This window comes from Vulpes vulpes, chromosome 1 (assembly GCF_048418805.1).
Source record: "Vulpes vulpes isolate BD-2025 chromosome 1, VulVul3, whole genome shotgun sequence".
Lineage (NCBI taxonomy): Eukaryota > Metazoa > Chordata > Mammalia > Carnivora > Canidae > Vulpes > Vulpes vulpes.
In genome coordinates this window covers 39,735,572-39,758,902 of record NC_132780.1, presented here as the reverse complement: position 1 = coordinate 39,758,902, position 23,331 = coordinate 39,735,572, and the positions used below count along the sequence as shown (strand labels likewise).

The window sequence follows — 23,331 nt, the reverse complement described above, 5'->3', positions numbered from 1 at the left end:
ATCACAAGGACTCACCCTAGATGAATGAAATTACATGGAAGGCATGTTTTTCTGTTAAGAAGAAAAATATGTTCTCATGATAATTGAGGATGTCTGAACAAGGGAAAGGAGGTAAAAATAGGTCAAGGGGAATTTACCGAGATCAGTGGTCAGCTTCCTATGAGAGCATATACATTTGTCACAGTTTTCTCCAGTATTTTCTATTCCCCTACACTTGGCTTACTAGTACTGGACTCAGTACTGTTTAGAGAGAAGAGATGGTAGCTCATGACCCAAAACTGTCTTCACCAACATATATTCATAATGAATCTTTAAATATTCAGAGAAGGGGCAGCCTGAGTGGGTCAGCGGTTTAGCACTGCCCTCGGCCCAGGGCATGATCCTGAAGACCTGGGATCGAGTCCCATATCGGGCTCCCTGCATGGAGCCTGCTTCTCCCTTTTCCTGTGTCTCTACCTCTCTGTCTCTCTGTGTCTCATGAATAAATAAATAAAATCTTTAAAAAAAAATCAGAGAAGGATAGGAAATAACATCAGTTGGTACCTTCTCAGGAATGTTAGGCATTTTACATTTATTGCTTAATTTTTCAGCAACTCAATGAGGTAAATGGTGTATCTCTATTTCACTGATAGAGACCAACAAAGTATGCTTTCCTCTGCTGACAGCAATTTAATATGCTCAAATTTACACAGAGGAAGAATTATATATGAAGTCAGGTCTGTCTTTACTCCAAAGCACGTATGTTGCCTCTCATGTTGAAAAATTATTATTAAATACCCAACATAAGTATATTTTATTAGTTATTTGCTTTTCCCCTTGGTGTGTGGTTTCTTATGTGAGCTAGTAGGAGAAATGGCTTTCTGTGTACACAGAGCAAGACTAGTACCCATGGTTCTTATTCCCAGGAACTGCAGAAAGTCTTTATTCTAAGTGGGGCCATTTAGGATAGATTTAGTATACATACTTGGTCTATTCCAAGCAAGTTGAAAATGTGATCCTGGAATCTCTGGGTTGCCTTTTAAGAGAAAATTAAAAGAGAAAGTGAAAATTAAATCCCACACAATTTTTTACACTCTCTGCTTCGCTTTTTTTTCAGACTGCCATCAGAGGATGTAGGCATGGACATCTCCTTTGAGGAGGGAATGCCAAGCCCCAGTGCTGCAGACATGAGGCCCGGTGAGAGGAGCATGTGTTCATTTCCTTCAGTGCTAGTCTGTATCCAGACCTTGTCATTATTCAGTGAGAGAACCATTTCCTATGCATCCAACTCGTGATTTCAGTGATAAAAATGAAGAGGAAAAACAAAATATGTGTGAGGAGGGTGTTAGGCTACATTTGGTAGCCTACAATTTCAGAGTTGACATGAACACTGATGCTCACTTGTGTGGGCCACCTTTGACCTCCTGGACCACTGCTGTAATTGCCAGTGTGTTTAGTTCCCGTGATAAGTGGCTACCATATGTCAGAATACCCAATTCTAACTAACATCTAAGTTCCCCAGATTTGTACGTCAGTGTGAGAATATTTAAAATTAAAAAGGCTCAGTATCCTGGTTATTCAAACGAACAAACAAAAACCCTACATGCCACAGATCTCCAGCTCAAGGCACACACAAAAAGAATTTTAAATTTCCAGCTGCATCATACTCTCACTTTGTGCTAATATCACTCCTGTGCACTGTACAGCTTTAGGATCATGACACGATCCTGAACCCTAATGTTATCAGCCAAGCCTAGAATGGAGCAGAGAAGAGCGGGTTATTTATCTATTATCTATCTATCTATCTATCTATCTATCTATCTATCATCTATCTATCTATCTATTTATCATTTATCTATCTATTTTTCTGTAAAGTACGTTTTTCAAGATACTAGTCATGTGACATAATTATTCATAATTATTCTTACCACTGTATGCCTACATTACTCTTAAAGTTTCACAATGTACAAGTTGTGAATGTACAGGTATTAAGGCTATGGTTATCCTATATGGTACCAGTCTGCTACATGTGGCTATTTAAATTGATTAAAATTTAAAACAAACTTGAAAAGCTCTGTTCTTCAGTTGTACTAGCTTCATTTCAAGTGCTCAACAACTACACAGAAGGTTTCTATCATCACAAAAATCTCTTTTGAACAGCACTGCTCTGAGAATTCATGTAACATAGAAATCCAATGTTTTTCAAACCTATTGGTCAATGGAAAGTTTTTCAGGTATAATACATAAAAATATTACATGGAACACAGTTTTGGTGATGTTCTATATGGAGAAAAAATTTTAGTGACAAAGAAAACAGAGTCACTTTCCTTAGAACAAGACCAGAGTTAGAATTCTAGAATTGAGGAGTATACCAGACGGCCTTTCAAAAATTTTGTGATAGGAATCCTGAAAATTTCTATTTTTAGGTTAACTCTCTACCATTGTTGAGTTGGGACTGAGTTGGTTAAAAATGACTTCTGCAGCTGTGGTTCTGTTAAGTGAAAATCACAGGAGAAGCAAGATGCATATTGTATTGAGAGGGTGGCAGCTAATTCCATGAACTTTAACATGTGAAGACTATCACTTATGGTACAGGAACTAATGTTAAGAAATATTGCCATAAAAGGTAGTGACCACTTGAGCAAATATCTCAGTTTTATTTTTAAAAAAGAAATAGAATGCCAAAGAAAGGTCACTACAGATCATTCATAGAGTTGGCAGGACCTGCAAAGAGGTATTTTGGGAGTGCCCATGAACATAATAGAAAAAGTTCTTACCCTTCATTCCATAGAAATGATGTCTGCAAGAACCATTATGAGATCTATGTATGCTTAGCTGTTTTTCTTATGCATCATAGAGATTCAGTTCATTGTTAAGTCAGTGTCACGTTCTCAAACCTGAATAGGGCAGGTCTGGAAACTGGTTTTCTGCTCCTTTAGCAAGAGCTCCCACTTTTTTTTTCTACGTGGTCAGGGCTCATGTGTCTGGGATGAGCCAGTACTGAGGCCTGCTGGTCAAGAAGGGGATCCAAATTCTATGTGTAGGTGTTTAGCAGGCATGACTTTGCTTAAGGGTCTTAAAAATGTTTTTCCCTGGGGCCCACACCCACTGTTTGTAGCCATGTGTATGGTCTAGTACTTGATGTTCCCATTTTTTTCTTCTTTAGAACCTCCTAATTCTCTAGATCTTAGTGATGCTCATCCTCGGAGAATCAAACTCACAGCCCCAAATATCAATCTTTCTCTGGACCAAAGTGAAGGATCTGTTCTCTCTGATGATAACCTGGACAGTCCAGATGAAATTGATATCAATGTGGATGAACTCGATACCCCTGATGAAGCAGATTCTTTTGAGTACACTGGGCATGGTAAGTCACCAAATTGTCAAGGCCACAGTTAGGTGAAAAGTGAAAGATTATCTAAATGGCCCTCGGAACAAACCTCCCATTTTGTTGCTGGTGGCTCCTTTCTGTGATTTCTAGAAGCTTTTGTTTGTATCTCAGGTCATAGGTGGCTGTGATTGACAGTTTAGAGTGTAATAGAACAGGTATGGTTCACAGAGGTTCTCCATAGCCACCGTTCCTTTGTTAAACGATCTTGGCAGGCCTTGTACTAGGCACTGGTTGTGGGAAAATTTTTACATGCTGTGTTGTAAGAAAATTTGGGCTGGGTTTGCAGGCAAAGAATCTGGAAGATAAAATTTGAAGCAGAGAAATGAGAGTTTACTAATTTTTTTGTACAAGCTCCCGCTCTCTAAAATGTTTTTCCTTAAAGATCCTTCCATGGCTGGTGCCTCCTCTTTATTCAGATCTTAATCAGATGTCACCTTCTCAGAGAGGCCTTCCTTGACCTCTGTCATCAAAGGCACTCCCCACACCCCTATCTAGTCACTTTTTATCCCTCTACTTATTTTATTTTCCATGCGTCAGTAATTGAAATCCTATTATTTAGCTATTTGTTTTATGTTTATTGTCTTTTTCTTCCCACCAGTATGTCTGCTCTGAGGGCAGGGACATTATTATGTTTATTGCTATGTATCTCCAGTAAAATAGGAAGGAAGGAGAGATGGCCTGCGCGGCATGGGTGGAGAGAAAAGTAAGAGTCGCTAGATCAAACACTCGCATTCCTGATATGAATATCAGTCTCACTTTAGTTCTTCCTCTTGCTCAGTAAAATTGGATTTGTTAAGAACTTATATCCAAATACAAAGCATTTGCTTTATAAAATGGCATTACATACATAGTTTCTATTTTATAGGGTGGTATTCTCTGACTTTCTAATATTTGAAATTCAAAGCAGGAGTATCCTGGCCACAGCTATTCCTTTTATACATTATGAAAATTATTATGGTCAAAAAACAAATACCACAGTGAAAGATGCCCCGATACCTACACAGCATCATTCCTAGGAGAACACAATTAGGAAATTCATCAAATTTGCTAATTAATTCAACCATTGATCCCTGAGCCTCCAGGACACCTACCATGACCAGCACAGATCCAGACCCTGCTTTCGATAAGTCTTTATTTCCTCAGGTTAAAAGAACTGGAAATGGCTAAGCTAATTGTGCCACAGTTTCTTATGCTGAAGTAGAGATTTTATATTGCATTGTTGCTGTGTTCTCAAATTTCCGCACTTATCTGCGTATATGACCCTGTAAGTTGAAATACACAAGTAGAAGAAAGGTCTTGCGTTCACATTCTTTCCTACCATCCCAGAGACACTTCCCCATCTATTCCATCCACCCCAGTTGCCCCCAGCTGCTCCCAACCCTTTAACTGCTAATATATAAGAATCATGCCTTGACTCCAATCCCACAAGAAGACAGCCGTGGCATGAGCTAGTCCCTCCCTCTCTCCCCCTGTACTTCCCTATTGCCCTAGAGAGCCATGTCACACCACATCTAAACCTTCTCTGTTTATAAATAGCAAAACTGCCGAGCGAAGTACTGGTGGCTGTACAAACTGGTAATTAAAGCTGCCACTTGCTGACATAGTTTCTTTTATTTAGTCGACACAGTTTTGTTGAAAGAACCAGTTTCACAGCCACAACCCTACATTTAGGTCTTAAATTCAAAGGACAGAATTTTAATGTAAGTTGAACTGTAAAGCCCACCTTGACTTTCAAATGAAGATGGATAGTCAGGTGCTGTTTTGAACAAACGTAAACGTTAAGCATTGAAAAACACAAAGGGCATCTTTATTTCATAAACATGCAGATACAGAAAGCTGACTGTATAAGAGAAATGAGTACATTTTAGTGTACTAAATGCTTGAGTGTGGCATGTTTGTGGGTTTCTTGCGTGAGCATTTGGAACCAAGTGTATACATTCTAAATGAAATTGGAGTTTTGAAGGCACGGTGTTTCAAAATGTTTGGTCAGTGATTTCTCTATGAACCCTACCAGGATTTGTGCTGGGTCCTTCAGAAATATTAAGTATTTTAATCCTCAGCTCTGTCAATGTCAGTTCTAGGGATGGGTATCATGTGTATCCCATTTTAAGATGAAAACACTGAGGCACAGGTTAAATAATTTACGTAATGTCACATAGCTAGTCAATGTCAGAGCCAGCTCAAACCCTGAGCTGTAGTCCTTGACTTCTGGGCCATGTTTCTTCCCCAAAATACACTGACAATGAATGGAGAGGGCCTCTTACTAGGTCAGGTTAACACACCTGAAGCCCAGCCAGATGGCCCTACCTGTACATTTATTTACACGCCCTTTTATCCAGGCATTTTCATCACTTCAAGGCTCTTTACCAAGTACTTGAAGAAATTTCATGCCATTTGCCTGTTTTATTCTGTAGCTGATGACCGAGCATTCCTGGCAGATTATTTGCCCACAATGTGGTTTTTGCTTATGAAACATTTTTGAATCTCACTTTCAAAAGACATTAAATCGGTCTCCACTTCCAAACAATTTTCTTTTTTTTTTTCCAAACAATTTTCTTTAATAACTGTGCCCAAATTGCTGGAAGATATCGTTCAATATATTTTTATATTGATATAATTAAAGCTTGACTTCCTTTGGTACTTACAAGTGCCAAAGATATCAAAAGCACATAGATACGGAAGGATTTAGGTCAATCTTTCAGATTGAGGGAGATCTGAACCTTTTTATTTAAAAAAAAATGCTTTATTTAATACTAATCCTAGAAACTTAAAAATATCCAAAGGTGAGAAAAATGATGACCTATTTCTGTTTTCCAAACCCACCTCAGTTATTTTCACCATAACTCAGATCCCAGCAAAAGCGTGTCATGAGGGAAATGGAAAAATGATAAAGAATTCTAGCCTGAATATTTCTGATAAGAGTGTTGTAAGAAACATTCATGTGCTTTTATATTTTTTCCTCCTAGGCTCCAATGATGGCTAGTGACCTCGTTTAAGCTACCATTTTCTTTTTAAAATTTATTTATTTCTTTGAGAGAGAAAGCCTGAGAGCATGCCAGGGCAGGGAGGGGGTGACAGAGGGAAGGAGTAAAGAGAAGAATCTTAGACAGGTTCCACGCCCAGAGCCCTACTTTGGGCTCGATCTCTGACCCTGAGATCATGACCTGAGCTGAAGTCAAGAGTCGGACGCTTAACTGACTGAGCCACCCAGGTGCCCCTAAGCTACCTTTTCCAAAACTAACCCCTATTAACAGACAGTTTGCAGCGTGAATAAGGTGCTCCACTATTTTTTCCAGACAACCAGGCCGTCACGTCATTTAGCTTCCCCACCTACCATGTTCCACTGTTCTCACAGCTGGCAGGTAACCGGCTCATAAAATCAATTCTGTGTTTTAACTGTACATATAAACTATACTTAACTAAAATAAAAGTTAATCTTATTTTGTTTTAACCCCAAACAACCTGATGCCATAGGGCGTGGTCTGCAAGGAGGACACCTCTTTGTACTTGTGAATTGCTGAGTTTTACAGTCCAATTAACTGCCTCCCTGCACTTTGTCACCAAAAGCACTTTTAAAACTTTTTAACTGCACACAGGATGCCTTACCTCTAACAAGAGAAAGTTCAAACAACATCTCCTAAGATTATTCACATTATCGGTGTCTGATCATGATGTAGAAAGCTGGTCCCCTTGGCCAGACACACGTCCCTGACACCACCCCTAGGGAGTTCACATTGTCCACCAACGCTGGGTTTCCCACCGTGGTCTGCACAGCACAGGATGTTCAGGAGCTTGTGTACTAAATCATCCCATGAAAGACAAAGGAAAATGTTCAAGTCGGCTCCTCCCCAGGGCTTAATTGACTTCCACAGTCACCAGAGAGAAAAGCTTGTTATTAAGGAAAGAAGACAAAGAAAATCAAGCGTTTCTTAGTGGAGAGGGCATCAGACCAAAAGTTAAATTCGGAGGCCCTGAGGATAGAGAGTTAAATGAGTCCTGAAATTTTTGAAAATAGAAAATGATGGCCATGGGGGCATGGGGGATGGGAATTTTGAGTGAAGCAGAAGAATCATGAAGATGGAGAGGATATTGCTAATTCAAGGGAGTAAATAAAGCCATCTTTATTTCTTGCTAGCTTACACTGTTGACATTTAGCAATGAACACTTTGAGAATTTACTGTATCCCTAGTTCTTAAATAATTTCTTTTGCCCATTTACATCAATCAGAAGTGGGAAAGGAGAAGGAACCCCAGCAACTTGCCAGCTCTCGCTCTCTGAAGCAATACGGATAACATCTCATAAAAAGGTCCACGCTTTTATACCAAAATGAGTGATAATGCTTTAAAGAAAATAATAAACTGTAGGAAAATTCTAGTATACATAGATATTTTTAGGTAGAAGTGCCCTTTCTTACTATAACACAGTGATCAAAAAACAAAGACAGAGGCACCTGAGTGGCTGAGTCGGTTGGGCATCTGACTCTTGGTTTTTGGCTTGGGTCATAATCTTGGGGTTGTGGATTGAGTCCCCATCCAGCTCTTCACTCAGCATGGAGTCGGCTTGGGGTTCTCTTTCTCTCTCTCTGCCCCACCCACTTGTGCATTTTTGCTCTCTCTCTCTCTAAAATAAATAAATAGGGACACCTGGGTGGCTTAGCAGTTGAGCATCTACCTTTGGCTCAGGGCATGATTCTGGAGTCCTGGGATCAAGTCCCACATCTGGCTCCCTGCATGGAACCTGCTTCTCCCTCTGCCTGTATCTCTGCCTCTCTCTGTGTCTCTCATGAATAAATAAATAAAATCTTAAAAAAAATAAATCTTTAAAAAAATAAACCCATAAAGACAAAAATTAACAGATTCAGCTATATAAAAATATTAAATTTCTCTTTGAAAAAAATATCAGTTTAGAAGCCAAGCACAGGGGTCCTGGTTGGCTCAGTCAGTGGAGCATGAAATTCTGGATCTTAGTTGTGTGTTCGAGCCCCATGTTGGGTGTAGAGATTACTTTAAAAAAATCTTTAAAAAGAAAGGAAGAGAGGGATCCCTGGGTGGCTCAGCGGTTTAGCACCTGCCTTTGGCCCAGGGCTTGAACCTGGAGACCTGGGATCGAGTCCCATGTCGGGCTCCCTGCATGGAGCCTGCTTCTCCCTCTGCCTGTGTCTCTGCACCCCCTCCCCCTCTCTGTCATGAATAAATAAAATCTTAAAAAAAAAAAAAGAAAGGAAGAAATAATAAAAGCTAAGCACAAAGCAGGAAAATGGCTACAATGCATGACAAAGTTCTATATAAAGAACCCAACAAATCAATAAGGACCACAATAGGCAAAGGACCTTATAGGTGCCTCCTTGTCAGTAGGAAAAATATAAATAGCCAATAAACACTTAAAATTTTTCACCATCTTTAATAATTAAAGGAATATAAATTAAAAGAGCAAAGAGACAAGTTTCACCCTAAATTGTCCAGGGTTAAAAACTAATATCCTCCAGAGTTTTTGATAGTGTGAAGAAACAACTACTCATATATTTTGGTGTGACATATTCAAGGGCAAAAATACCCATGAAAACTTTACATCCTTATAGTCTCTGAACCAGCATCCCACGGCTATAAAGTTGACCTATAACAATATGCACACAAAAGATACCTGAACAAAGATGCTTAATGAAGCAAATTCTTTATAAGAACAACAAAATAGGATAAAACTAAATTTCCATCACTATGAAATGATAAACTAAAAAATCAGTAAAATGGAATACTCTTTTTAAAATAAGCAAATAAGCAGAGTTGGGGTGCTCGTGACTCAGATGAGCCTGTGACTCTTGATCCTGGGTTGGGAATTTGAGCTTCATGTTGGGTGTAGAGATTATCAAAATAAATAAATAAATAAATAAACAAATAAACAAATAAACAAACTTAAAAAAATAAGCAGAGGGTTTAGAGGGTTTATATTCACTAAAAAGAAGCCTATGCTATATTTTTAGGTAGAATCGTATTACAGAAGAATAAGTATAAAACATGCAGAATGGGGGGCATATGGGTGGCTCATTCAGTTGTGTCTACCTTTGGCTCAGGTTATGTTTTCAGGGTTCAGGGATCAAGCCCCAAGTTGCACTCCCCGCTCAGTGGAGACTCTGCTTCTCCCTCCACCCCTCCTTCCCCGCTGCTCATGCTCTCTCTCTCTTTCATGCTCACTCTCTCTTTCTCATAAATAAATAAATAAATAAATAAATAAATAAATAAATAAATTCTTAAAAAAAAAAAAAAGCATGCAGAATAAGGAGCCCCTGAGTGACTCAGTTGCTTAAGCTTCCAACTCTTTTTTTTTTTAATTTTATTTTTTTATTCATGAGAGACACACACACAGAGAGAGAGAGAGGCACAGACACAGGCAGAGGGAGAAGCAGGCTCCATGCAGGGAGCCCGACGCGGGACTCAATCCTGGGTCTCCAGGATCACACCCCAGGCCAAAGGCGGCAGTAAACCACTGGGCCAATGGGGCTGCCCTTAAGCATCCAACTCTTGATCTCAGTTCAGATCTTGATCTCAGGTCCTGAGTTTGAGACCCACCTTGGGCTCCACGCTGGGTGTGGAGCCTACTTAAAAAAAAAAGAGAGAGAGAGAGAAGGGCACCTGGGTGGCTCAGTGGTTGAGCCATTTGCCTTTGGCTCAGGTCATAATCTCGGAGCCCTGGGATCGAGTCCTGTATTGGGCTCCCTGCATGGAGCCTGCTTCTTCCTCTGCCTATGTTTCTGCCTCTCTCTCTGTGTCTCTCATGAATAAATAAATAAAATCTTAAAAAATTTATTTATTTTTTTAAAAGATTTATTTATTTATTTATGAGAGACACAGAGAGAGAGAGGCAGAGAGGCAGAGACAAGCAGAGGGAGAAGCAGGCTCTTCGCAGGAGCCCCATGTGGGACTCGATCCCAAATCCCGGGATCACGCCCTGAGCCGAAGGCAGACGCTCAACCGCTGAGCCACCCAGGTGTCCCAAATCTTAAAAAATTTAAAAAGAACATGCAGAATATATAGAATGATCATACTTTGGGAGGGAAGTATGCTTGTATACTTCCCTACGTAATAAAAAGAATACACAGCAAACAATGAGTGAGAGTGGCACCAGTGATTTTTGCGGTTTTTCTGGACAATGTCAGCATTGTTTCAACCTTTATTTGCATTTTATTTTAGAAGCAGGAAAAATAATATGGTATACACATTTTTTAAAATGTGGTAGCCTCAGTAAAAGCATGCAGAAAACAAAACAGTCACCCCTCCACCCCACAGAGATCACACGGGTCAAGGTAGAGCAAGCCAGAAAGTCCCAAACAAGGATAGAGGGGCTGGTGGATGGCGAGTTTGTTGCAAGGTAGAGTGTGCACGTACAGGAACATTGAAGACAAGCCCTCTGGGTCTCGGGGCCCAGAGACCAGATGGAAAACAGGGTCCCAGAAAGGGAGTGAAGAGAAGCATCCAGGGGCCCTCAGCCAAGAGGAAAGGAGAAGCAGGAAGGGATTCCAGACTGAGAGTCCAATGCCGTTGGATGGATTTGTGCCAGTGATGCAGAGCTTGGTCTGAAGCCAAAGGTTGTTGTTTTCTGTCCTTAGTAAGATGAGGCACACTCATCTGGGAATGGAGAGGAAGCCAGAGTGAGGCAAGGCTCTGTAGGTGATGGTAGCTGTTGGTGTTGGCAAAAAAGGCTAGGATGGCTTCCCAGCTCAATTTCAGTGTGCTGTCCTAAGTCACGGATAATCAGACACATTTGATGTGTCTTGAGGAATCTTCCAGAACATCATGGCTTTGTTGTGGTCTCCTTACCGAGTACCCATACTTTCAGGAAACTGTCCAAGCTTTCCTTTATTTACCCGTTCACCTTAGTTTTCACTGAGAACTCTGTGCATGTTTCCAAGTTAAATGTGGAGTTAGTTGATGGAGGTGAAAAATAGAAGTCGTTGGGACGCCTGGATGGCTCAGCGGTTTGAACATCTGCCTTTGGCTCAGAGTGTGATCCCAGTTCCGGGGATCGAGTCCCACATCGGGCTCCCAGCAGGGAGCCTGCTTCTGCCTCTGCCTATGTCTCTGCCTCTCTCTCTCTGTCATGAATAAATAAATAAAATCTTAAAAAATGTAAACAATAACAGAGGTGTTCAGGCACAATTTCTTGGCCCAAGAAATTCCCAGCCTCACGGTAAAATAAAGAGAATGAGAATCACACACTCAGGGTATAGTGTGATTGCAAACTACTTAAAGTCAGTGTTTGCATGGGCAGGTTTACTACTATAATACCTACTGCTGTGCCTGACACATTGTGGCTATCTAGTTAAGTATTGTTCTTAATTATCAAAGTGGCATAAAATGAAAGAAGTACAATGTAAATCAAAAGTCTTTTCCCATGAATGGAAAAATAAGAATGATAATATGCCACGGAATTATTATGAAGGCTGTAAATAATCTTTTCCTTCAAATTATTTAAACATACAAAGAATAACCATTGTTAAACTCATAGATTAAGTAAAAATGAAAACAATTGCTGTTTATTCTTTTCAGAAAACTTAGCACGGTTGCTGTCTTTTTTTTTTTTTCTGGATGTGCAAGAGTGGGTAGTAAATGTTTCCCCAAAGAGTGTTCAGTGGGCTTTTTTATTGCCACATGCACCCACAAATTGGAATGTTATGAATTTTTGGCCTTGGAGCATTTCTGGTCTATAGAGTTGTTTGTTTCTTACTTAATGTAAAATCTTTCTGTGGGGAATTTTGAAAAATCGATTGGAGGTAATATCATACTTATGCCCAAATTTACTTCTAATAGGGAAGGGGGCCCAAGTCCTTTGTAAGTTTTAGAGTCAGGGTCTAGGCTGGTGGTGTCATCAAGATACTAACCACTTAGGATGTGTGACCCAAGGAAACAAAATTGCCTGGGCTTGATAAATAGCCCTTCACCCCATGAGAAAAGTCCAGTCTTTAACCTGTGATCAAGGATGAATTGGTACCAGCCTGTCCTCCCTTGGCCCACTGAGGCAAGGCAACTCTAGCCCTGCATCTATCCCCACCCTCAGCTTGGCCTTAGAATGGATTTGGCTGTTCAGTGCATCAATAAATAAGCATCCTTTATGTGGTCAGGATGGTTGTGCCAGATGGGGAGTGCCATCAGGTTGACTCTGTCTGGAAATGGGTTGTGGTTAAACTGCCTCAACTGTGAAGTCTTGCTCCTCAGTCCTCCTGTATGCTTCACTTCCAGAAGTCTCCACATCTAACAAAGATTCTGGCCAAGAGTCAGAGTCTATTCCGGAGTATACAGCAGAAGAAGAGCGAGAGGACAACCGATTGTGGAGAACTGTGGTGATTGGAGAACAGGAACAGCGTATTGACATGAAGGTCATCGAGCCCTACAGGAGAGTCATTTCACATGGAGGTAGTCAAGCTCTTTGTGAATCAGGGAGGTGGGGAACAGGGCAGCCATATTTTTTTCTTAGATAATGAAAGAGGGTTCTTTGCAGCATGACGTCCTCAAAACCCTATTCTGCAATCAATACTCAGGGGGCCATAGAGCAAAGCACATTACCTCAGACTCAAACTCTATAGACATCGGAAAGCCTATGTAAAAAATAGCTTTCCAAAGTGAAAACTGCTTTTCACATCAAGTATCTGACGGCTTTAATCTTCTGGGCAAATTTCTTGAAAACTGTAGTCGTCCAATTTAATAATGTCTGTTTGGAACTCATATGGATCAGTTGGATGGTCTTTTTATTGAAATATAGTTGACATACACTATTCTGTTAGTTTCAAATGTACAACAGAGTGATTCAACACTTAAATACATTATGAAATATTCAACAAACTTCCAGCTATGAAACAAATAAGTCACAGGAATGATAAAGTATGGCACAGGGAATACAGTAAAAAATATTGTAATAATTTTGTATGGTGACGGATGGTGACTACCCTTACCATGGTTTGTAGGATTTAACTAAGTCTCTTCTGAGTCTCTACTACCATGGCCTATAGTAAGATCAGTACTCCAGAGATGCTTCTCATAACGAAAAGGTCTTTTGATTATTCTTAGAAACTTTGGGAAGTCTCTTTAGACTCAGCCTGGTCATCTTTTTTCCCCTCCCAGAAGTTTGCTTTTCTATACACCTAGGCCTGACAACAGGCTTTTCCAGTGAAAGCCTCCATCTGCTTAGGGAGGGACAAGCAAGAGAGAAACACTGTGTTCTGTGTTTCCAGTGCCTTGTAGGAGCTCCAGGAGCCTTGATTGATTTTGGAGCTACAAAAGTCAGATGAGCACAAGCAACATATTTAATGTTGTCAACTTTGGAAAACATAAATGGCTTTTTTATTTTTCTGCTGCATGCGCCCCTTTCCTGCAGTCCTGAAGCACCACCCCAAACACTCTGCTGCTCTAGAAAAAAAGTGTAAGCTGACAAGGCAATTGTTGTTCTCTCTTCCTTAGCAAGGACAGGGAAATAAGCATCTTGGCACCGCATTAAGCCCATAGCTTTCGTTTTCTAATGAGCAGAAGGACATTTTGTTTTTCCGATCAGACTTCCCTCCACCAGCTGATTGCCATGGAAATCCATGCATTGTTCCCACCATGTAAGTGTTGAGGCCGGCCAGCGATCCGGACCTCAAAAGTGAAAGAAGATGCCCCTAGGTGCCCCTGGCCATGGCTTGCCTTTGCCCTGCCTCACTCTTTGACCTGAAACAATAATATGGCCCAGGGATGGCTGCCGTGGGACTGGAGGCAGTTGCCTCCAAGGGAAGCCTTTCCATAGCCTCACAGAATGGGAGGTCCTGATGTTGCTGCAAAGAGCAGACAACAGGCCACAGAGTCAACCCTTTCGTTCTTAGGACAAAAACCACAACCTAAACATCATCCCAGATCTTCCCAGAAGCACATGTCTCTCTTGAGCCATGCTTCAGATATTTTTGGTTTGTTGGCTTTTTTGGAAATAAAAAGAAAACAAAACAGAGGCCGACTGTAAAAGTAGCCCGTGCCCGTTCAAAAAAGGTCAACACTGGTAGAAAAGTCTGTCAAAGTAAATCAGGGTCACCCAGTAATAATCCATAAGAATGTTTACCACTCAGGTCTTAAATCAAGAGCCCCTTTGTTATGAGGAAGCGGCCTCACTGCTTCCCTGACTTCCCGAGGCCAGGTTATTTCTCATTCTCCCAACAGACTCACCTGCTTGTTCTTTCAACCACAGTGAAAGTAGCTGGGTTGGGTGGGAGGGTTGAGCCCAAGGATCTGCTGCCTGGCTCAGGAAAGAGTGATTATCATCAACCCACCAGGGGCTAAACAAAGCCACTGCTTCTGCTTCTCTTTGTGAAAGTTCAGCTTACACCTCAAGTCTAACCTGGTTTGCTGTGCCCTGCATCCCTGCCACCTCCTCCCCTGGCATTCGCTCCCCTCTGTTCTGTGTCGTGAGCTTGGTTTTGTCCGTGTGACTGCCTGGTTGGTATGGAAGAAAAGGCCACCTTTCCTCCCCCTCCTCTCCCCCCCTACCAGCTCTGCCTCAGCCTCTTCCAGGAGCTGACCTGCATGAGTGTGCCTCTGGCTGCAGCCACCCACCTGGAACGTTAGCCAGATGCCGCCTCTTCTCACCCCCTGAGCAGCTTCTGTGCTCTGTAGGTAAAGACAGTTCAGATTTTACTTCTGAATTTGCCAAGGCTCAGGCCACTGTGTTGGAAGCTGACACCGCTTTCTTAGACTTCAGTGATGATAAAGCAGGACTCCCTAGAGACCAATCTACTGCATTTGTTATCCTGGCTTCTGATGAGCATTTAAAAAGGAGCATTCCACAGTGAGCAGAGGTCTTGTCTGGGGGTCTGATGTTTTGCTCTGAGGAGGTTTTCCCATTCAGACCAACAGGAAAATGGCAGCCGTACAGTGCAGATTAACCACAAGATGGTGGTGATTAAAATTGCTGCCTCACTTGGCTGCAAAGCCAGGCTCTGCCAAGTGTCCATGCCAGTTGGGCACAAGGTGTGAGAGCAATATTGCAACAAATAATTCAGCCGTCAGCTTTGGTGAGTTCTATGTGAGCTATTGTAAGAGGCCTCGTACACAATATAGAACAGAGTTCAACACCTGTCTTTGCTACTTATCACTCTGTGACCTTGGTACATGACCTCACTTCTCAGGCCTCAACTATTTCATCAGTCCAAAGAGGGTGATAAAGCCAGTGTCACCTCCCATGAGTCCGTGAGCAACATTCCTGTTATCTACTTCAATAGAAGAACAAAAAGAGGTCTGGGTGGGGTCACTTTCAGGCCGGAAACTGGCTTTTTTGACCTTGGAACAGAGGATGCATTTAAATAACCAAGGACCGTCATACCAAACATTATACTGAGAAGTTTCCTTTCTTGTTTTTTTGTTTTGTTTTGTTTTGTTTTGTTTTTATTTCTCTTATTTCATTATAGGAGATTCAGGTAACTTCTCTACAGTGTTGCTGGACAAATAGCCCTGGAAAGAATGAGGAGAAGAGTTGCGGGCTGGTGTGTGTGTGTGTATGTTTTGTTGCGACTGTGACATCTTCCCTTCTCTCTCCATTCCATTTGCTGGCCAGCAAACTTGTGTTACGTCCCTTTCCTCTCTGTTCTGCCTCAGGTAAGGTTTGCACGATTGCCTCAGAGGGTCTCAGGAGGCCCTGCGGTGGGATTGCGGAGGCACCTCAGCACACACACCCCAAACTCAACTCCTGGGCACTAAGAAGAGAGTCAGATAAAATAACGTGTTTCAAACAACCACACTTCAAATGAATTACTCGGCTGCTGACAGCCAACTTGAGCAAGCTGCATATTTAGCAGAGAGAAATTGGGTTAGCGGACAAAAAGCAGATAGGACTACTCATTCCAGTCATTGCTCTTTGCCAGCCATGACGATCTGAAGTATCCCTAGAGTCTAACAAAAATGGCTCCTCTGGGTCTTGGTTTGGAAAGAAAACTTCCATGAAGAAATCGTTTTCTTCCTGTTCCTTTTTGATAGCTTACATTTTATCTCCTCCTGTTCCCTCCCCCCGTATCTTTTGCCTCTTCTTTCCTTCCTACAGCTACTCTGCCCAAAGGTACAAAAAAACCCACAAAAAGGCAAAAAAAAAAAAAAAAAGGCCCCCACGCACAAAAAAACACATCTCCATTTGTAAATTTCAGGAAATTTTTCTGTAAAGAGATATTTCTGGTGCCTTTGCAATGAGCAGGAAGTGATGAGTCGATTCTTCACTAGTCCTTCAATGACATGAACCTGAGCAAACGTGACACCACAGCATTCTGAGGACAGACACATTGACACAAAGAGCTGAAATGCCATTTAAGATGACTTCTGCAATACTGTTTATAAACCTCATACTGTCCTTTAAAAAAAAATTCTTAGAAATTCTCCAGAAACAGAAAAAGAAACCAGAGTACCTGAGAGGTCATGATCTTGACACCCTGAGGCCAGGCAGCAACATCTAGAAAAGATGCTTCTGAAAGGATGCTTTTGTACTTGTTTGTAAGTTGGATTCATTATGTCTGTTATCTCTTTTAATGGACCTGGTCCTTGTCATTGTGCTGAGTCTAAATTACCTAGCGTTGTGGTGGTTAGCAGTAGCGTAGGGAAGCCACCTTATCCTTTGCGGATTTTCATTAGGTTATGAGTCTTAAATGCAGTTGTTCGGTGAAGCAAACTCTTCTTGTATTAAAATATACCTCCTTCTGCCATCTTCCTTCCCATCTTATTCTAAAAAGAAGTTGGAAAACACTGGCATGTTGGAAAAGACAGAACAAAGCAAATAATCCATAGGGAAGCTATCCCAATCCGGTTTTGCAAACATATATTACACCAGGTGTATACTTACATAGGTAGCATCTTCTAAGACATGCAGAGTAAACACTGTATACAACAACCTCAGATTAGTCATACACACAAACCCATAATTTGATTTATTTTTAGTTGGTATCACTTTCTTCCCTCACCTCTTTTGTGATAGTGTCATGCTCTCTATGTTGGTCGAGAACATCTTATTAAACTGCTTTTCAAGAGTTAAGCCCATCCGAGTCTATATCCAGCTGGTATTTTACTGCCATGTAATCAGCAGGGGGGTATTTAGAGTCCTGAAAAAATAAAACACCCTGAGTTCTGATCAGGCTGGAGGGCATGTCCCGTCCGCCTACTCAGAGCTCTGAGGCAATCTCTGTTTAATGATTCTGAAATCCAGATCTATGTTATATGGCAAAAATTCCAAGTGCTTAAAAGGGGATATAAAAAAAGGCGGGGGTGGGGGGAGCACCTGGATGGCTCAGTTGGTCAATTGGCTGACTCTTGACTTTCTTGGGTGGTGATCTCAGCGTGGTGAGATCAAGCCCCATGTCGGGCTCCATGCTAAGCATGGAGCCTGCTCGGGATTCTCTCTCTCCCTTTCTCTGTGCTCCTCCCCCTGCTCATGTGCTCTCTCTCTAAAACAAATAAATAAATCTTAAAAAAAAAAAAAAAAAAAGACAATGCATTGCATCCATTTTTAAGCCTGAAAGATGTGTGAGATTTTACATATAAACCTGTGGGACTTTGACCAGTAGCTGTCATGAGTTTTAGAAACGAGCTCTGAGGGAACACAGAGCTTAAAGAATGAGAGACAGAGCTTTCAGATGTGGGAAAAATGTCCTGAGATGTCCCTATATTTTCCTTGACTCTTTGGAGTTCCACACTTGCCTTTTATCTCCTTACCACCACATGCAAACAGACCTCCACTCCCTGTCCAAGTTACTAGGAAGTAATTCTCAAGTTTTCCCCAAAGTATATATTTTCATAAAATTCAAAGAGAGGTCAGCATTAACCAGGCCCTTCTTGGGTTTGCTCCATTTTAAAAAGATGAGGCTCTAAATTCTGTGCACAGGTATTCTAGGCCTGGCCAGAACTTTCGGTGTGTCCCTGCACTATCTATTGAATTTGGAGACCCCGGGGATGCAAATGAACCAGTCCTCAAAATAAAAATAAAGGTGCTTTATTTGTGAACCTACTAGTATCTTCTGGTCACTGGAGTACATGCATCTGATTATATTGCAGTTTAGTAAATAGATTTCCCCTTTAAATTAACCAGAGTCTAAAACGAATAAAAACTAAAGAGGATCAAACAGATCTTCTCAGCCATTGAAGGACAGAAGCATTATATAAATTAGAAACCTGTAAGTCAAAACCTCCATTCTTTGACAAATTGAATACATACCCCATTCATGACGACGTACAACACATATAATCGTCCATAATAAATGGATATGCTGTATATGCAAATATATTCACACTGTGTGTTTAAGACTCTACATAACATACACTTTAACTACTGACAAGTAAATTTATGTTTGTACTTCTAGAACTATAGTCTATATCATACTCACTTAAAGATTTATCTATTACATCCATATACACACACTTGCAAGGCTTCCAGATTTGTCCTTTAGGTTAAATATTTTCTTATTAAGAGCTTTCAGTTGGTTACAAATGTCTTTTTGTCTGTCCCCCAGGCTACTATGGGGACGGCCTAAATGCCATCATTGTGTTTGCTGCCTGTTTTCTGCCAGACAGCAGTCGGGCGGATTACCACTATGTCATGGAAAATCTTTTCCTGTGAGTGATACTTTTGACAAAGCGCTTTGAGTGAATGTCTGTGGCATGTCATGGCAGATAGAGCATATTTAAGAAGAGGAAATAGATGATGGAGAATATTTGTAGCCTTTGTTGAAAATCAATGAAATCTCTGTCAAGGAATATTGCTCAAGATTTTGTCAGCAGAATGAATTGAAAACAAAAAGAACACAGTTTTTCCTGCCCTCTAAAATTCTGTAACATTTCCTTTGGCTAAAGTGTTATTTCCATTCTCCAATAACATATTTTTAGTCATGATAACCCAGCTTTATTTGTGTCATTCACTTGTGCCCTTGGTATATAACAACATTGTTGACATTTTTAAAATTCAGGTTCTAACTTACACATTTTTTTAGTGTACCTGCATTAAAAAAAAAAAAAGATAACCATACAAATAAATGAGCAATACTCACTCTCAGAGAAATACTCTTAGGGAACTGCATTCTTTTCAAGGTAAAGAGGTAATATACACAACCATTCTTAAATGTCATACACCCTATAATTTAAATGTTATATAATTAGAGTGTAAATACAATGAACTGTTTCATGTGGGAAATGAAAACACTCCTCTTCCTTCCTGTGATCAGATATGTAATAAGTACTTTAGAGCTGATGGTAGCTGAGGACTATATGATTGTGTACTTGAACGGAGCAACCCCGAGACGGAAGATGCCAGGGCTGGGCTGGATGAAGAAATGCTATCAGATGATTGACAGACGGTATGTAGGCTCCATTATTTAATCCCTGTCTTGACTTCCTCAATAACCCCCATTTCTAATTCCCTGTAATCTACCAAAACTGTGATCACCTTCTAAGAACACTGAATTATGCAGAGTTGAAATAATAAATTATACAAATATTAATAGAAGTGTCACTTGATGCCCCAATCTGAAATAAATCTAGATTTTGTTAGATATTGTCATCTCAAACCTGGTGACCAACTCTGTTCTAAACTATGCATACGTCTTTGCCGCGTGGAGGTGCAATTGATGCTGATAAACCAGAGTAGCCATGATTCTTTATTGGTTTCACATGATCTTAATGATGTTTATGTGCACTGGAACTGTTGATTTCAGCAACTATTGTGCTCTTATCTCATTATTCAGTGATAATTCTACTTAACTGCTAGCCCATTAGGTGCCTTGGTGCACCTTTTCCTCGAGATACTTTACTTCCATCCATACTGGCTTGACTAGAACAAAACATGTTATATTGCTAACCACTGGAAAATTATCATAACCATACAAACTTATGGTGTTTGCAGTTAAGTGTGGCATCCCCTTAGATGTGGCTCCTTGCATGATCTTATATTAACTAAGATCCATTTATTGATCCAAACACTTATAAAGTAGCATTGCTAATGCTGGAAAACATGCCCAAATGTCAAGAACATTAAAATGGTAATCTGAAGGCCAAACAACCACATGTTATACTGTTAGTTGTTTCAGAAGAAGAAACCAAGGCTCAATCGGCTAAGTTGCTAGTAAGAGTGTGTTCTTTTCAAAATAGTAAATATAATGCTGGCAAAAATGAAAAGCATTGTTAAGCAAATTCTAGATTTATGTGCTCCTGATATACATTCTATTTTACATTGATTCCTATGGGAAGTTGAGGTTGGCATCATCCAAATTATAAATCATTTCTCAAAAAGTATTTTTTTTTATTAATTATGGTCATTCTATACCTTTCCATCAGGTATTAGCAACTTACTAGAACTCTAATATTATAATATTCTTATTTGGGGTTACACTTTCTGTTTTACCTCCTACCAGAAAGAGGTTGTGAGTTACTCTTTTTCTTTTTTTAAAACAGGTTGCGGAAGAATTTGAAATCATTCATCATTGTTCATCCATCTTGGTTCATCAGGACAATCCTTGCAGTGACACGACCTTTTATAAGGTACATTGTTATTATAGAAAAACTAAAAGCACTATTAGTAGTTTTCCAAAATATGTCCTATAAACAAGAATTCATAAACTGAGGGAGTATTTAGGAAGACATATTTTGCCTCTGGCTTTCCTGGAAAGATATTTTGAACTATCTAGCAAGAGCCCTAAGTAAGAGTGAGCATTATTTTATAATGACTCTTTTCCCCCATTATTACAAAATGTGACCTCACTATGAAGTAGTGGGGTCTCCATGCCACATTACAGAAGGGTAGATAATACTTCTAAAGTGATATGGTATTTTGTAGAGAATAGAAAAGGAAGTATAACATGGCAATAGAGGGGCACCTAGGTGGCTCAGCAGTTGAGCATCTGCCTTTGGCTCAGGTTGTGGTCCCAGGATCCTGGGGTCGAGTCCCACATCAGGCTCTCTGCAGGGAGCCTGCTTCTCCCTCTGCCTATGTTTCTACTACTCTCTCTCTGGGTCTCTCATGAATAAATAAATAAAATCTTTAAAAAAATAGAAAATAGAAAATAAGGACAAACCAAGGACAGAATCAGGAGCAATGACTTATCCTAATTCTTTTTCTGAACACGGATCATATAGGCCACCAAACTTGGGGAAAGAGTCTGTACAGCCATTCTGAGAGCTTTTTTTGATTGCTCATAAGGATTCCTGGTCTCAATTCAGCTCAATTCAGTGAATATTTAATCACCATATATATTGTGTTAGATAGTGTATAACCTTACATTTTGGGGATGCAAAGAAAAATAAAACATGCCTCATAATGTAGTAGGATTTGGAACAGTTAAATGCAAGGGACAGTAAGTATTTCCTAGAGCTTTAAAATGAAATACAGTCTTATACAACATCAGGATGCAGATTAGATAAATGGGAGGTTTTCTGTTTCAAAGTTACTAATGAATTTCTAAGAAACATTCTGGTCATTTCTGGAGAAAAAAACAAAAACAAAACCTAAAAGCTAAAAGCCTTTATTTATTTTTTACATATAGTTTACTGTGCCTTCCAGATTCATCCTTTTTTGTTCAGCGTACACTTCCATCTTCTACTTCCAACAATTGAATAGCATCGTTCAAAGCAGCTTTCCTCTGGCGAAGTTTAGTTCTTTACCATATTGTATTCAGTTGCTTCAGAAAATCCTATGAGGGCAGCCTGGGTAGCTCAGAGGTTTAGCGCCGCCTTCAGGCCAGGGCGTGATCCCGGGGGACTGAGTCCCACGTCAAGGCTCCCTGCATGGAGCCTGCTTCTCCCTCTGCCTGTGTCTCTGCCTCTCTCTCTCTGTGTCTCTATGAATAAATAAATAAATTTTTTATTTTTTGCATTAGAAGACTGGAAAATTTATTTTTTTATAATAAATTTATTTTTTATTGGTGTTCAATTTGCCAACATACAGAATAACACCCACTGCTCATCCCGTCAAGTGCCCCCCTCAGTGCCCGTCACCCATTCACCCCCACCCCCGCCCTCCTCCCCTTCCACCACCCCTAGTTCGTTTCCCAGAGTTAGGAGTCTTTATGTTCTGTCTCCCTTTCTGATATTTCCCACACATTTCTTCTCCCTTCCCTTATATTCCCTTTCACTAATAAATAAAATATTTTTTAAAAAATCATATGAGGGGCACCTGGGTGGCTCAGTCAGTTAAGCAGCTGCCTTTGGCTCAGTTCATAATCATGGGGTCCTGAGATTGAGCCCCAGATTGGGCTTCCTGCTCAGTGGGGAGTCTGCTTCTCCCTCTGTCCCCCCATGCTCATGCTTGCTCTTTCTCTCTCTCTCTGAATAAATTAAATTTTTAAAAAATCATATGAAATATTTAAGCTATACAAAAAGCCACTTATTTTAATAATAGAAAATGTTTTTGACAGTGGATTAGGAATCAGTGTACCCTGAAGAGCTTATAAAAAATTTCATGGTGGATGCCTGGGTGGTTCAGTTGGTAGAGCATGCAACTCTTGATCTCAGAATTGTAAATTCAAGCCTCCTGTTGGATGCAAAGATTACTTAAAAATAACATTTTTTTTACATTTAATGAGAAAAAAATAAACAGCATTCATATTCATTCACTAATGTCTACTTAATAGTTTGAGTGTTACAATTATAAAACAAATACATTTCTTGATAAATAACAAAATAATTGTTACTGTAAGGATACTGAAAAATAACTATAATTCAACATTATTTATTAAAGGGGCTTCAAGATAATAAATATAGCAAAAATAATAAAATTAGGGCAAATAGTATTGTGGTAAATTACAGAAAATAATGGTTTACATTTATTGAGTACTTACAGGTATTGTTTCATTTACTTATAGTGACAGTCCTCTGAAGGAGGACCTGTCTACTGTTTGCCTTATATAGGAAAAGTCCCTGGGGTTCAGTGAGGTCAAATAAATTGTCTACAGCAAGAGCCAGCAAACTCATTCTGTAAAGGATCAAATGGTAAAT

The 23,331-nt window shown here is 40.2% G+C and overlaps 1 protein-coding gene across 7 annotated transcripts in view; it reads left to right on the top strand.

The window, feature by feature from the left end:
* Positions 1-23,331, top strand: part of PRUNE2 (prune homolog 2 with BCH domain) — a 258,654-nt gene that overhangs the window by 216,936 nt on the left and 18,387 nt on the right. For 6 of the 7 annotated variants that reach the window (XM_072762669.1, XM_072762667.1, XM_026001522.2 and 3 more), the window contains 6 exons: positions 1,097-1,176; positions 3,146-3,346; positions 12,601-12,774; positions 18,861-18,963; positions 19,569-19,700; positions 20,794-20,880. In XM_072762669.1, the coding sequence (XP_072618770.1) occupies positions 1,097-1,176; positions 3,146-3,346; positions 12,601-12,774; positions 18,861-18,963; positions 19,569-19,700; positions 20,794-20,880 (777 nt within the window). Of the gene's footprint in view, positions 1-1,096; positions 1,177-3,145; positions 3,347-12,600; positions 12,783-18,860; positions 18,964-19,568; positions 19,701-20,793; positions 20,881-23,331 lie in introns of all 7 variants that reach the window. The other variant, XR_012002387.1, reaches the window with a different exon arrangement.